The 14,924-nt window shown below is 44.9% G+C and overlaps 1 protein-coding gene across 1 annotated transcript in view; it reads right to left on the bottom strand.

Moving 5' to 3' along the window:
• Window positions 1–14,924, bottom strand: part of PDE9A (phosphodiesterase 9A) — a 93,548-nt gene that overhangs the window by 57,833 nt on the left and 20,791 nt on the right. Inside the window, exons 2-4 of the mRNA XM_019487182.2 lie at window positions 4,883–4,953; window positions 2,993–3,070; window positions 2,057–2,100 (exon numbers count right to left, since the gene is read on the bottom strand). Of these exons, the coding sequence (XP_019342727.1) occupies window positions 2,057–2,100; window positions 2,993–3,070; window positions 4,883–4,953 (193 nt within the window). The remainder of the gene's footprint in view (window positions 1–2,056; window positions 2,101–2,992; window positions 3,071–4,882; window positions 4,954–14,924) is intronic.

Genomic DNA, 14,924 nt, shown 5'->3' with positions numbered 1-14,924 from the left:
TATTTAGCCTTGTTAAAGTGTAGTAGTATCCAAAAGAGTTACCCTTCTGCATGAACCAAAGCATATATGAACGGACTGAGTCCTACAGAACCATTTTTCCCTCATAGAACATGATACTAATGCCATCAAACTGGCAACTAGAGCATTGCAAAATGCTTTAACTTTACTACAGCCTTTAATTTGTACTGCCTAACCCTGGTCTAACCTGAGGAAATAGATCAGTAGCTTTGAATGGAAGATATCTAATCAATCCACCTGTAAAATAACAGCTGCTGTTGGAGTCAATTAATGTTATTCAGTCATGCTATTGGAAAGAAATCTTTTATAGTGCTAGTCTATCTCAGGTGATGATCAGGAAATAATGAACCATCTCTCACCAGTACTCTTATGTGCCACTCTAACTGTGGAGAAGTTGCTACAGTGACAAAGGGTTATATTTTCCAATCTCACTTTTTGTACTCTTTCCATGAAGTGCACCTCACTATTTTCGAGCCATATAAGAGATCATTGGAAAAGAGGAATACTAGCTCCACTCCTTCCAGAAAATGCTGCAACCCTTTCTGGCATGTATTTGGTCTAATAGCTACTTGCCCTGAAAGAAGATGGATGCACACTCCTAATGCAGTTGGTCTGGTTTGAAAAGAGAAGACAAGAATTGAAAGTCTTAACAAAGAGGGAGAGAGAAAGAAAGAGAGAGGTGAGAAAACAATTCTTTCTGCTGTCTGAAAAATGTCAGGAATATTTAAAATTAATGCCAGTCAATGTAAGACAAACAGACATGAAAGAAGCATTAAGTTCCTTGAATATCATCCAATTCTACTCTTTCCATATCAGAAACGGTCTGCCTGCTTTGGCATCGAAACCCGCAGAAATTTTTCTCCCCTTTCCCTGGGAAGTCTTTGGGTATCCTTTACTTTGCAAAATGCAGCAAGAACACAGAAAAAAATGTTTAAATAACAAATTGTACTCTGCATAAGGCATTTCCTGTCACTGTCAGCTAGTGTAAGAATTAGGACCATGGGAAAATGTCAGAAGTCAAAAATACCCTAGGGGCTTGTCTACACCACAGCGGCAGTGGGTCCTGGCATTGATGGGGCTCAAGTCAAGCAAATGCCCTGCAGACCACTGGTGCTACACAATGCGGAAGCCATTAGCCTAAGCACAGCACTCAGAAACAGAGAAAGCATGGCATAAACAGGGCAGAAGGGAAATGCCTTTCTGTTCCCTTTGTGGATGGAACAACAACCTATTTGCTTTGAAGACTGAGCTCTGGAAGAACATATGGTATATACTAGGTGTGTTAAAAGGTACTGGCAATCTTGAAATAAAACCTTGAAATTATTGTGTGTGCAGTGATTATTTGCTCAGCAATATCACTTCCCTACATAGTTCTGAGCAATGGGTGCATTCAACAATGCTGCCATCAGTGGTCTCCAGTTCTGTGGAGTTTCCCACACATTGCACACACAATTGTTTTGTTTTGAAATTGCTTCCTGAAAGCCCTTGTATGTGGATTGTTGTCTTCCATCCAGAGTGCCTTTGGTCCTGTTAGATGTAGCTAAAGCTAGACTATGTGCAGTAGGTAACTGCTTCATGGAACAACCCCATTTTCTGAGCCTTTCCAAAGCACTGAGGGTCCAGATGTTGGGTGCAATTTTCAAAGATGGCCAGCATTGACCTGAACTGTTCCCACTGAACATGATGAAACTATTCTCTTCACATCAGTAGGGGCAGAGTCAGGTAGATGCTGAGCACTTTTGAAAATCCCCTGATCTGTGTCCACAGGTATTCCTCCATCCAGAGTGCTGGCTGCCTGCAAATATCTTATAATCGTGAATCAAACATTTTGTCGAAGTTCTACATATAGGGTCTTTGTTTTTTTTGCTATAGCATAGCTTTAACCATATAAATTTATTGGGGAGAGGGAGTTTTACACTGCAGCTAGACTTACATGTGATATATTTTTTCAATTACAGTTTTTAAAAAGAATCCAAAACTGGTAACTGAGTCACAAAGGTGTTTTAATAAACGCTAGGTTAAAATAAAGGTGTTTTACCTGATAGATGCCCAGTGGTCACAGGTATCACTTTGTATGGATTACTGTAAAACATAAAAAAGGGTTGGCTATGACAACACTGATAAACTATTTGTTGTGCAGGACTGATATAAATACCATGAAGAGAAGGAGTAAGTATTTGAATAAATACTTAAGTCTGTGTGTGTGTGAAAATGTGTCCATGGAAAACAAAGAAGATGCCTTCTAGGAAGTGCACTTTACTATTGAACTGGCCTCCTTAGAGGTCTCAGATGTGCTGTTTCAGGGTGCTGAAATGCACAAGAGGCATATTGCCAGCACAGCAGAAATACCTCCCCTTTGGGAAGAATCATGTTAGCTTGGGAACAGAGGCGCTCAGGAACTTGTTACTGGAAAGGTGGAAGTTCTTTGGGGCCCAACTTGTATTTGTGTAGCATTCAGCACAGTGGTTTCTAGACTATCTCCTAGGTGCTACTTCAGTAATAATAATAAAGAAGAATAGCAAAGCTGAACATGCAGTCAGAAGCCAGAGACCAAAAGGGATTTAGAGAACGGTGTAGAGCTATATGCAAATGAGTCCATGCTTCATAAAAGTCTTGGGTTCCTGTTTGCAAATAATGGCATGCCTAGGTTCTAATAAAGCAATAAAGAAGCCAGTGAACAAAGAGAGCTGGGAGCTTGAGAGCAAACAGAGTGGGTTGGGAACAGATGTCCAACATTAAATACTTACATGCAGTATTAATTTCCTTGAATAACTAGTCCTAATTTAATGATGAGTAAAAGTCAAAACCAAAGAAGCATTAGTGTTCTAATCCTGTGTACAATTGTTGCTGACATCTACCTCCCAGAAGGGAATCTTTAATGCTCAGAAACATAAGAAGCACACTTGTGGCCAAAAAAAAGCTTTTTCCTTGGCTTTCACTCCATCCTATGGTATTGGGCCCTTAAAAAACCTACCTCTCTGAGTTTGCTGGCATTGTTGGATCAATGGACACCATGCAGTTATCCGATGTCAAAAGTGAGATTGTTGTGTTCCTGAAAGACATGTTTCCAAGAGATTTATTTAACTAGAACAGGATGGTCTTGATTTTGCCTGTGATCTTATGTTGCCGTTAGCTTCCTTGCTAAGTGGACATAATCTCCCCCATTTTGACTGGCTGCCATGTCACATCCATTTTGCATTATTGACTATGTAAGGAGCAAGGCAATGGAAGTTTGGATGTCTTGTGGCTATGTTCTGTCCATATCCCAACCACAGGAGTTTTCTGTGACTAAAAATGAAGTATGGACATGTCTATCCTCTGAAGGAAATTTGCTCCCTTTGAAATCATATAGGCTGTGCTCCGTTTAATTATCTGCCATTAACTTCTATTGAAGAGCTATCGAGATTGATTTACTAGACAGATATAAACTGACTGAGCTGGAAATCAATATCAATATTTACCTTAAGACAATACATATACAATCCAACATCCCTTATGTCCCTTAGGTCCATGCTACATGAGGGATTAACACTGGTGTTCTTTTAATATGGGGAATTTAGAAATTACTAAACAAGCTCCTTTACAAAAACAAATAAAAATATCCCTTGCTGAAAGCATTGCAGTATTTTCTGAAATTAATTTTCTAGTTTTGACATCATGGATTCATGTAAAAAAATGAGTTTTCTAGGAGCTGGTTTAAAATTAGTGAAGCCTCAATAGTCTTTTGCAAGCTCTTATTTAAAAATGAAACACAACACAGAACATTTCATTGAGCATCCTGTTATTGTTCATGAATGACTTATATGGTTAAATAAGGTTTTCTGGGTGATGGAGCGGAAGTGTTTGACATTACAGGCAAATCACAGTTATTAACCTCTCTAATGTCAAATGAGAGGGATATTGCCAGGGTAAACAACAAACCATATTGATTTGTCACTGTGACAGGATTCCATCCAGAGTTTTATGTTAAAAAACTATAGCCAATACAGTCAATACCATCCCCCTCCCTCCACCAAACACCATACAAGTTAATTGCACAGAATAATCCTGTGATTCTATGATTTGTTCCAGCACTCCCCCACTTCCTCCCTTCCCCACCCCACCACCTCCCGGCCCCCAGTTTTGGTACATTGTGTGGACACAAGCTTAGGAAATAAGACTCATCATTCTCCTCTCTGCATACCTCCTTTAGAAAAGGGTCTGTGCTGCCCAGAGTCCAGTAGGAGCCGAGTGCCATTCCATATGCAAAAGGCCTACTCAAGGCAAAGGTTTAGGTTGAAACCGACTCTCTGTGTGGCAATTGAGGTATACAAATCCCATGACAAGTAAAACAAAACAAAGCAAAACAAAACAAAAAAAATTCCAGGAGTACTAAATACATAAAATTTTTAGGCCTCTGCAGAAGTAATAGAAATAAGGGAAAGCATTGCCCTGGACATGGGCAATTGTGATATTTTGGTTCCTTAAGTATCAATGGGCATACTGTGTTTGGATATCTGGACTTCGGCCTAGATTCACATGTCTATTCACTCCAAATGTAAAACTGACTGGAGTTGTCTGTAATTTCTTGACATACACTTCTATTCTATTCTATTCTATTCTATTCTATTCTAATACATCCAGCACTGAGGTATCTGACACCTTCCAGCAGTGCATTAAGCACTTTTCTAATTTATGCACAAGGTATGAATTACTGCATTTCCCCAATTTCTCCTCCTTGAATAACTGGAACAAGAGATGCAGCTGGGGCACTAGATTAAGATCTTGCTTCTTCTCTTTGGGTCCATTTCTCAATTGTTCTGAAGATGGAACAATACAGTGAAATGCATGTTACATTTGATATAGACTATGAGGTGACACCTACCTTGGTAACCCAGTGGCAATGCAGAAGAGGTCCATAATATCTTTGGAATTGCAATACTTACTGAAGAGCACCTTCCATCCAACCAGAAGGAGGGAAGAAAGGAAAACAAAGGAGAGAAGGTACAATTAGTTCCCAGGGAGATATTGACTTCCTTCCTGTGTACGCTGGGCTATCTTGAAGAAGCATTCTTTCATTGCAAATATCTGATTTGCCCTGAGTGTTGGAATTCTTTCCTCCCTCCCTTCCCCTCCTCCTAACTCATTTATTTTTTCAAGAAGGAAGCAGAGGAAGAAAGGGATTTTTGGCATTCTACCCACATTATCCACAGCTATAGCATATTATAACTGGAATGACAGCAAAAGACATCCTAGTGTACACTTAGGTTAGCTGCTGACCATGATCATAAGTTCTAGAGAGAACTGTCTATGACTTCTGAAGGAGGCCTGTATAATAGATTAGGTCCTTGGTAGGTGTGAATGGGTGTTAAAGTCAACATTCATAGAATCATAGAGAAGTAGGGCCAGAAGGGATCTCCAGAGGTCAATCTAGTCCAGAATCCTGCCTGAAGCCGGATCATGTCTATCCCATACAATCCTTCATCTAACTTCTACATAAGACTGTCAACCCTGAAACACTCTAACCTGCCACAGGTAAAGCAGGGGAACCATGGTAGCCAAGGTCCTCCTCTGAGGAAGGCTTAAAAACACCCTGGCAGATATAGCAGGAAGGTAGATGTAAGCAGAAAAGCCCAGAAGCATGGGAAATACCTACAGTAGAACACAGGCATAGTTGTGCCTAGATCATCCCCAGCCAGTGATTCTCCAACCTATTGCTGAACACGTCTTGTTATGGAGAGTCCATGACTTCCCTAGGTAGGCTACTCCACTGCCTCACTATTGTAACAATGAAGAAGTTTTTCTGGATATCCAATCTAAACTTACTTTGCTTCAACTTCAAGCCATTGGTCTGCATCCTCCTCTCTGCAGGAAGAGAGAAAAGGTGCTTTTCTTCTTCTTTATGGAAGTTCTTCAAGTATTTGAAGAAAGTTATCTCGCCCCCTCTTAAGCAGCTTTTCCACATGTCTAGGTCCTTCAGGATCCCCTCATATGACTTGTTTTCCAAGCCCTTTATCATCTTTGTTGCCTACCTCTGGACCCTCTCTAACGTCTTCACATCTGTTTTAAAATGCAGAGCCCAGAACTGCACGCAGCACTCCAGATGAGGTATAACTGGTGTCAAGGAGAGAGGCACTATTATCTCCTGTGTCTTGCTCCTAATGCTTCTATTGATAAACTCCAAAACTGCATTCGCCTTTTGGCTGTATCACACTACAGACTCATACTAGACACATCTACACAAGATGCTACATCACCATAGCAACAGTGTGACTGCTGTAGTGACTGCCATAGTGACTGCTGAGCATGAACCATGATGCCAATGCTACCATGCAGTAGCATAGTAGGGTTGGAAATGACTTCAGCACTGCCAGGACTGTGCAGTAATGGCAGTTAATGTACAGTCACTCAGTACTTGTTTTAGCAATGTAGTGTCAATGGGCATGATGAAAAGGGGCAGGGGTGTAGCTCTCTATGTTAAGGAAAGCTACACGTCCCTGCAAGCCGATATTGGCAACCAGGGTGGACGGCTGGAGACCCTCTGGGTTAAAATCTGTGGGGAACACGGCACAGGGGACACAATGGTGGGAGTCTATTACAGACCTCCCACTCAAAGTCCTGAGCTTGACCAGGACTTTGCCCAGGAACTGGCTGAGGCAGCTTGCTCCAGGACCATGGTTGTCATGGGTGACTTCAATTACCCGGACATCTCGTGGGAGGATCGTGCAGCAAAATCTGAGCGGTCGCAGAGCTTCCTCTTGTGCATGGATGACCCTACCTGACTCAAGAAGTCTATGGGCCAACGAGAGGCAAAGCGCTGCTTGACCTGGTACTGGCTACTGGGGAGGACCTAGTCGGCGACCTAGTGATCGATGGGAAACTGGGTGACAGCGACCACGAGCTGATCACCTTCACCATCTGCCGAAAAGCTGGCAAGTCGGTCAGCAACACGCAAGTCCTTGACTTCAGGAAAGCCGACTTTGACAAGCTCAGGAGGCTTGTCAGTGAGGCCCTAAGGGACTGTGACCACAGGGAGAGGGGAGTTCAAGAAGAGTGGTTGCTCCTCAAGGGAGCGATCCTCAATGCACAAACTAAGTCTATTCCATCTCAGAGGAAAGGCAGCAATAGGGCACAGCAGCCCCCCTGGCTCTCCAGGGACCTAGCAGACCTCCTGAGGCTAAAAAGAAAGACCTACAAAGGATGGAGGATGGGAGTCACCTCCAAGGAGGATTATTCTGCACTGGTCCGGTCCTGTAGGGAGCAGACCAGGAAAGCCAAGGCTGCAACTGAACTCCAGCTAGCTTTGAGCATCAAGGACAATAAAAAGTCCTTTTTCAGATATGTGGGGAGCCGGAGGAAAAGCAGGGGCAACATTGGACCCCTGCTGAACCAGATGGGGCAACTGACAACTGACGCCCAGGAAAAAGCCAGCCTATTAAATAGGTACTTTGCGTCAGTCTTTCATCAGCCCCATGGGACGCCCATGCCCACTACAGGGCCGGGAAGTCCGGGTGAGGGTGATCCCCTGCTCTCCATTAATGCTGACTTTCTGAAGAAACATCTTGAGAAGCTGGATACCTTCAAATCAGCTGGCCCTGACAGTCTTCACCCCAGGGTACTCAAGGAGCTGGCAAGCATCATAGCCCAGCCTCTAGCACGGATCTTTGAAAACTCTTGGCGCTCTGGTTTAGTGCCCGAAGACTGGAAGAAGGCCAATGTGGTGCCTATCTTCAAGAAAGGGAGGAAAGTGGATCCGGCTAACTATAGGCCCATCAGCCTGACTTCTATCCCGGGGAAGATCTTAGAAAAGTTTATTAAAAAGGCCATCCTAAATGGACTGGCCGTCACCATCTTAAAGGATAGCCAGCATGGGTTTGTTGCGGGTAGGTCTTGCTTGACCAATCTCATTTCCTTCTATGACCAGGTGACCTATCACCTGGACAAGGGAGAAGAGACTGATGTCATATATCTTGACTTCAAAAAAGCCTGCGATCTGGTGTCCCATGATCGCCTCTTGGAGAAACTGGCCAATTGTCGCCTTGGGTCCTCCACGATCCACTGGCTGGAAAATTGGCTCCGGGGTCGGACCCAGAGGGTAGTAATTGATGCAAGTCACTCATCATGGTGCCCTGTGACCAGTGGGGTCCCCCAAGGTTCTGCCCTTGGACCCATACTGTTCAACATCTTCATTAATGATGTGGACACTGGAGTCAGAAGCGGACTGGCCAAGTTCGCCAACGACACCAAACTTTGGGGCAAAGCATCCACACCAGAAGACAGGCGGGTGATCCAGGCTGACCTGGACAGGCTCAGCAAGTGGGCGGACGAGAATCTGATGGTGTTCAACGCCGATAAACGCAAGGTTCTCCACCTTGGGAAAAAAACCCGCAGCATCCTTATAGGCTCGGCAGTGCTATGTTGGCTAGCACTATGGAAGAAAGAGACTTGGGGGTCATCATTGACCACAAGATGAACATGAGCCTGCAATGCGATGCTGCGGCTAGTAAAGCGACCAAAACGCTGGCTTGCATCCATAGTTGCTTCTCAAGCAAATCCCAGGACGTCATTCTCCCCCTGTACTCGGCCTTAGTGAGGCCGCAGCTGGAGTACTGCGTCCAGTTTTGGGCTCCACAATTCAAAAAGGATGTGGAGAAGCTTGAGAGAGTCCAGAGAAGAGCCACGCGCATGATCAGAGGTCAGGGAAGCAGACCCTACAATGACAGGCTGAGAGCCCTGGGGCTCTTTAGCCTGAAAAAGCGCAGGCTCAGGGATGATCGGATGGCCACCTACAAGTTTATCAGGGGTGACCACCAGTATCTGGGGGAACGTTTGTTCACCAGAGTGCCCCAAGGGATGACGAGGTTGAATGGTCACAAACTACTTCAAGATCGTTTCAGGCTGGACATAAGGAAGAATTTCTTTACTGTCCGAGCCCCCAAGGTCTGGAACAGCCTGCCACCGGAGGTGGTTCAAGAGCCTTCATTAAACACCTTCAAGATGAAACTGGATGCTTATCTTGCTGGGATCCTATGACCCCAGCTGACTTCCTGCCCTTTGGGCGGGGGGCTGGACTCGATGATCTTCCGAGGTCCCTTCCAGCCCTAATGTCTATGAAATCTATGAAATCTATGAAATGTTGATGCTACTGCGCAATAGGAATGAGCTGCTGCACAATAACTCATTGCTACTGCACAGTAGGGTCAGAAATGACCTGTGTCCCTGCAGGACTGCACAGTAACAAGTACTAAATGACTTACTAAAGAGAGTACTAAATGATTGCACAGTAACTGCCATTACTGCACAGTCCCAGCAGCACACAGGTCGTTTCTGACCCTACTGCGCAGTAGCATCAGTGTCATGGTTTGTGCCCGCCAACACTGTCACTGTAGTGATGAGTCATGGATGGTAGTTGGTTGCTACAGCAACATAACATCTCATGTAGATGCGCCCTCTGAGTCTGTAATGTACCAAGACTCCAGACAGAGTCCTTTTTCTTAGTGCTGCCATCCAGCCAGGTATCACCCATTTTATATTTGTGTTTTTGATTATTCCTCCTGAGTTGTAGCACCTTTCATTTGCCTGCACTGAACTTTATCCTGTTGGCTCTAGCACACCTTTCGAATCTGTTGAGATCCTTCTGAATTGCTCTTGTATCCTCCAATGCGTTCATAATCCTTCCCAGTTTCATGCCATTTGCAAACTTGCTCAAGCTTTCCGTGTCAGCATCCAAATCATTAATAAACATGTTGAACAGCATCAGGCCCAGGACAGACCCCTGTGGGACTCCACTCAAAGCTTCCTGCCATTCTGACATGGACCCATTAACTATTACCCTTTGTTTATGGCTATTGAGTCAGTTATCTAGCTACACTGTAGTAGTTTTATCTAGCCCATGTTTCTTCAATTTTAGTAGTTTTACCTAGCTCGCATTTCTTCAATTTGTTTGTGAGAGAGTCATGCCCAGACCTTGTCAAAAGCCTTGCTGAAGTCCAGGTCCACAATATCCACAGAATTCCATTCATCCACCCAAGTAGTTACTTTTTCAAAGAAGGAGATCAAGTTTGCCTCATATGATTTGTTTTCATAAGTCCATGATGGCTGCTTTTGATCAGCCTTTCCTCCTCCAGATGCTTACAAATGATCTTCCTTAGGATATGCTCCAGTAACTTTCTGGGTATTGAGGTGAGGCTAACTGGTCTGGAGCTCCCTGGATCCTCCTTTTTCCCTTTTTTAAAGAGGGGCACTACTATGGCTCCTTTTCCAGTCCCCTGGTACCTGGCGTAATTTCTCACAACTTCATGAAGCCAAGGTCTCCAAGATTTCCTCTGCCAGTTCCTTCAGGACCCTGGGATGAAGTTCATCTGGCCCTCCTGAATTAAATTAATTTAGACCCCATGAAATCTCTCTGACTCTCTTTTTTTATCTCCTTCCACAGCTTGCCCCCTTTCTTATCCAGATAATCCTTATTAGGTGCCTGACTGCAGCTAAATTTTTTTTGAGAAGACTAAGGCAAAGTATCTGTTGAGTGGATCCTCTTCTTTTGCATCTTCAGTTAGGAATTCCCTCTGGCTTGTTAAAAGAGGACTGTAAAGGTATCTAGAGATAGTGCTGCTCTACCACTACCTTCACCTGGCCTGCCTATGCTTCTGTTACCTGCCTATCATGACTTCAAAGTTACTGGATGGTGAGAAGTGGAAGGAAGTAGGTGTCTGCTATAGACCACCAGACAAGGAGGAAGTGGTGGACGAGACTTTCTTCAAACAGCTATCAGAAGTTTCCCGATCGCAAGCCCTGATTCTCAAGGGGAACTTTAATTACCCTGACATCTGTTGGGAGGGCAATGCAGCAATGCACAGGCAATCCAGAAAGTTTTTGGAAAGTGTTGGGGACAACTTACTGGTGCAAGCGTTGGAGCTGCCAACTAGGGGCCATGTTTTTGTTGACCTGCTGCTCACAAACAGGAATGAATTGGTCAGGAATGTAGTAGTGGATGGTAACTTGGGCAGCAGTGACCACAAGGTGACTGAGTTCAGGATCCTGAGGAAACAAAGGATGGAGAACAGCAGAGTATGAACCCTAGATTTCAGAAAAGCAGACTTCAGTTTGCTCAGAAAACTCATGGGCCAGATCCCCTGGGAGGCCAGACTGACAGGGAGGAGTCCAGGAGAACTGGCTGTACTTTAAAGAAGCCTGATTGAGAGTGCAGGAACAAAGCATCCCGATGTGCAGGAAGACTAGCAAGTATGGCAGAAGACCAGATCGGCTTAACAGGGAACTCTTCAGTAAACTGAATCACAAAAAGGAAGCTTATAAGAAGTCAAAACTTGGACAAATAACTAGGGAGTAGAATAACAGCATTGCTCAGACATGCAGGGATGAAGTCAGGAAGGCCAAAGCACAAATGGAGTTACACCTAGCAAGGGATGTGAAGGGTAACAAGAAGGGTTTCTACAAGTATATCAATAGCAAGAGGAGGATCAGGGAAAGTATGGGTCCTGTACTGAATAGGGGAGACAGCCTTGTGACAGAGGATGCAGAAGAGGCTGTAGTGCTCAATGCTTTTTTCACCTCAGTCTTCATGGGCAAGGTCAGCTCCCAGACTACTGCACTGGGCAGCACAGTTTGGGGATGAGATGAGCAACCAAGAGGGGCAAAAGAACAGGTTAGGGAATATTTAGAAAAGCTGGATGTGTACAGGTCTGTGGGGCTGGATGGGATGCACCCACAAGTGCTAAGAATGTTGGCTGATGAGATTTCAGAGCCACTGGCCATCATCTTTGAAAACTCATGGTGATCAGGTGACGTCCCGGATGATTGGAAAAGGACAAACATAGTGCCCATTTTTAAGAAAGGGAAAGAGGAGGATCCAGGGAATTACAGACCAATCAGCCTCACCACAGCCCCTGGAAAAATCATGGAGCAGATCCTCAAGGAATCCATTTCTAAGCACATGGAGGAGAAGGTGATTAGGAACATCAGCATGGATTCACCAAGGGCAAGTCATGCCTGACCAACCTGATTGCCTTCTATGATGAGGTATCTGGCTCTGTGCACACAGGGAGACCAGTGGGTGTGGTATACCTTGATTTTAACAAGGCTTTTGATATGGTCTCCTACAACATTCTTTCAGGCAAGCTAAGGAAATACAGGCTGGATGAATTGACTGTAAAGTGGACAGAAAACTGGCTGGACATCAGGCTTGGAGGGTAGTAATCAGTGGCTCGATGTCTAGTTGGCAGCTGGTAGGAAGTGGAGTGCCACGGGTCAGTCCCAGGGCCTGTTTTATTCAATGTCTTTATCAATGATCTGGAAGATGGCATAGAATGTACCCTCAGCAAGTTTAGAAATGACACCAAGCCAAGGGGAGTAGTGGATATACTGGAGGGTCAGGCTAGGCTTCAGAGTGACCTAGACAAATTGGAGGATTGGGCCACAAGAAATCTCTTGAGGTTCAGCAAGGACAAGTGCAAAAACCTGCACTTAGGATGGAACAATCTCATGCACCAGTACAGGCTGGGCAGCAGCTCTGCAGAAAAGGACTTGGGGGTTACAGTGGACAGGAAGCTGAATATAAGCCAACAGTGTGCTTTGTTGAGAAGAAGGCTAACAGCATATTGGGCTTCATTATGCAGCATTGCCAGCAGGTTGAGGGAAATTATTATTTCCCTCTATTCAATACTGGTGAGGCCACATCTGGAGTACTGTGTTCAGTTTTGGGCCCCCCACTACAGAAAGGATGTGGACAGATTGGAGAGAGACTGACAGAGGGCAACAAAAATGGTGAGGGGGCTGGGGCACATGACTTATGAGGAGAGGCTAAGGGAACTGGACTTATTTACTTTGGAGAAGAGAAAACTGAGAGGGAATTTAATAGCAGCTTTCAACTACCTGAAGCGGGGTTTGAAAGAGGATGGAGCTAGACTGTTCTCAGTGGTAGCACATGATAGAACAAGGAGCAACTGTCTCAAGTTGCAGCAAGGGAAGTTTAGGTTAGATATTAGGAAGAATTCTCTCACTAGGAAGGTAGTGAAACATTGGAACAGGTTAACCGGAGAGGTGGTAGAATCTCCTTCCTTGGAGGTTTAAGGCCCAGCCAGACAAAGCCTTGGCTGGGATGATCTAGTTGGGGATGGTCCTGCTTTGAGCAGGGGGTTGGACTAGTTGACCTCCTGAGGTCCCTTCCAGCCCTCATTTTATATGATACTCTGAAGTCCTAGGACCAGTAGCAGCTGAGCAGACCACCTGGCCAGCTCTACCAGACCTGTCTCCTACTCGTTCCTTCTGACCCTGCACACCAATATAGGGTTTACCCTTTCTTGGGGCTGTTCCTACTGATTTCTGAAGGCTTGTCGTTCAAAGCCTAAGCCCCAGATGTTAAAGTGTAGGCCCTTTTTTCTCTCTGGGCACACCTACCTTGGCCCACTACTTAAGACCTCAGCTTCTGGGATGAGGCCTGGCCTCAACAGCTATCTTGGAACTTTTTAGAGTTTTGTCTCCTTTTTAGACTTCTGCTAGGGGTCCCTCACCCCCAGCTCAGGGTTGTCTTTTAGCCCTTATGGAAAGTAGGGTGCACCCAGGCCCCCTATCCATGGCCTTCTCTATCCCTGAATCCACAAGCCAGTTCTCTGTTTCACAAGTCTAAATCAAATCAAAACAATAAACCAAAAGGTACAAGCAGTCTGCTCCACTGAAGAAATACAAAGTCTCTCCCTTTGTCAAAGCAGCCTGCAGGCCTTACTTGCCTAGGATCTTCCCCTCCCAATTCCTTTAGGTACCTTACACGCACATCTGCCTCTCCAGTACATACACACCATAATCCTTTCCCTCTGTCTGCCTTGGTATAGCCTTGGGCTGGGTTTAAATCTCCTAGCCTACTTCCAATCACCTGACCAGACCTGCTGTGCTTCACAGCCAGGTGTGGCCAGTCACTAGTTAATCCATTGCTTTCATCAGTGCCAGGCTCAGCCCACCTCCACTGCTACCTTTACTTGTCTGCCTTCACTAGTAACAGGGACAAGGGTTTCCCAGTTACAAGGACCCACAGCTTCCTTGGTCCTTTTGTGGCCAATATACTTATAGATCCTCTTGTTGTTATCCTTAACTTCCTTTGCCAGGTAAACTTGTTTAAATCCACCTTTCTGAAATCTAGCACCCTAACTTTCCTGACCTCATGCTCTCCCTGTCTCAGGATCTGGAATTCTGTTGTATTGTGATCACTCCACTAGTTCTTCCCTGTTGGTCTGGACAAGATCCAAGACCGATGATCCCCTAGTTGTATCCTCCATTTTCTGAAACAGAAAGTTATCCTTCATGCAAGTTAGGAACCAGACGGACATTTTAGGTTTGGCTGCATTTTTCTTCCAGCAGATATCCAGAAAACTGAAATCTCACATCAGTACCCTCCCATAACTTTTGGATAGATTTGTCACCTGCTTGAAAAGTTCCTCATCTACCTGCTCGAAAAGTTCCTCATCCACCTGCTCTTCCTGATTTGGTGTCCTATGATAAATCCTGACCATTATATTCCTACTGCATCTTTCACCTCTCATCTTCACCCAAATGCATCCTGCTTTGCTGTCTTCTTCCTCGTGAACCAGGGAACAAGTGTATGTGTTTCTGACATACAAGACAACACCACCCCCTTTTCTCCCAACTGCATCCTTCCTAAACAGAGTGTAACCCTCAAAGTTGACATTCTAGTCATAAGAGTTGTCCCAGCAGGTCTCTGTGATGCCAGTCAGATCATGGTTCTTTCCACAGGCTGCAGCTGCCAGGTCACCTTGTTTGTTCTCCATACATCTCACATTTACATACACGCATGGGATGTATTTTGCATTGTGATTTACTTGCTTCCCTTTTGCATCCTGTAGGTCTCTGGCCTTTCCCAGAGTTAAGTTGCGTTTTCAAGTCCTTTCCCCTCTGGGCTA

Source organism: Alligator mississippiensis, chromosome 1 (genome assembly GCF_030867095.1).
Source record: "Alligator mississippiensis isolate rAllMis1 chromosome 1, rAllMis1, whole genome shotgun sequence".
Classification (NCBI taxonomy): Eukaryota; Metazoa; Chordata; order Crocodylia; family Alligatoridae; genus Alligator; species Alligator mississippiensis.
The sequence above is the reverse complement of the archived record's forward strand: the minus strand, read 5'-3'. Positions and strand labels throughout refer to the sequence as shown.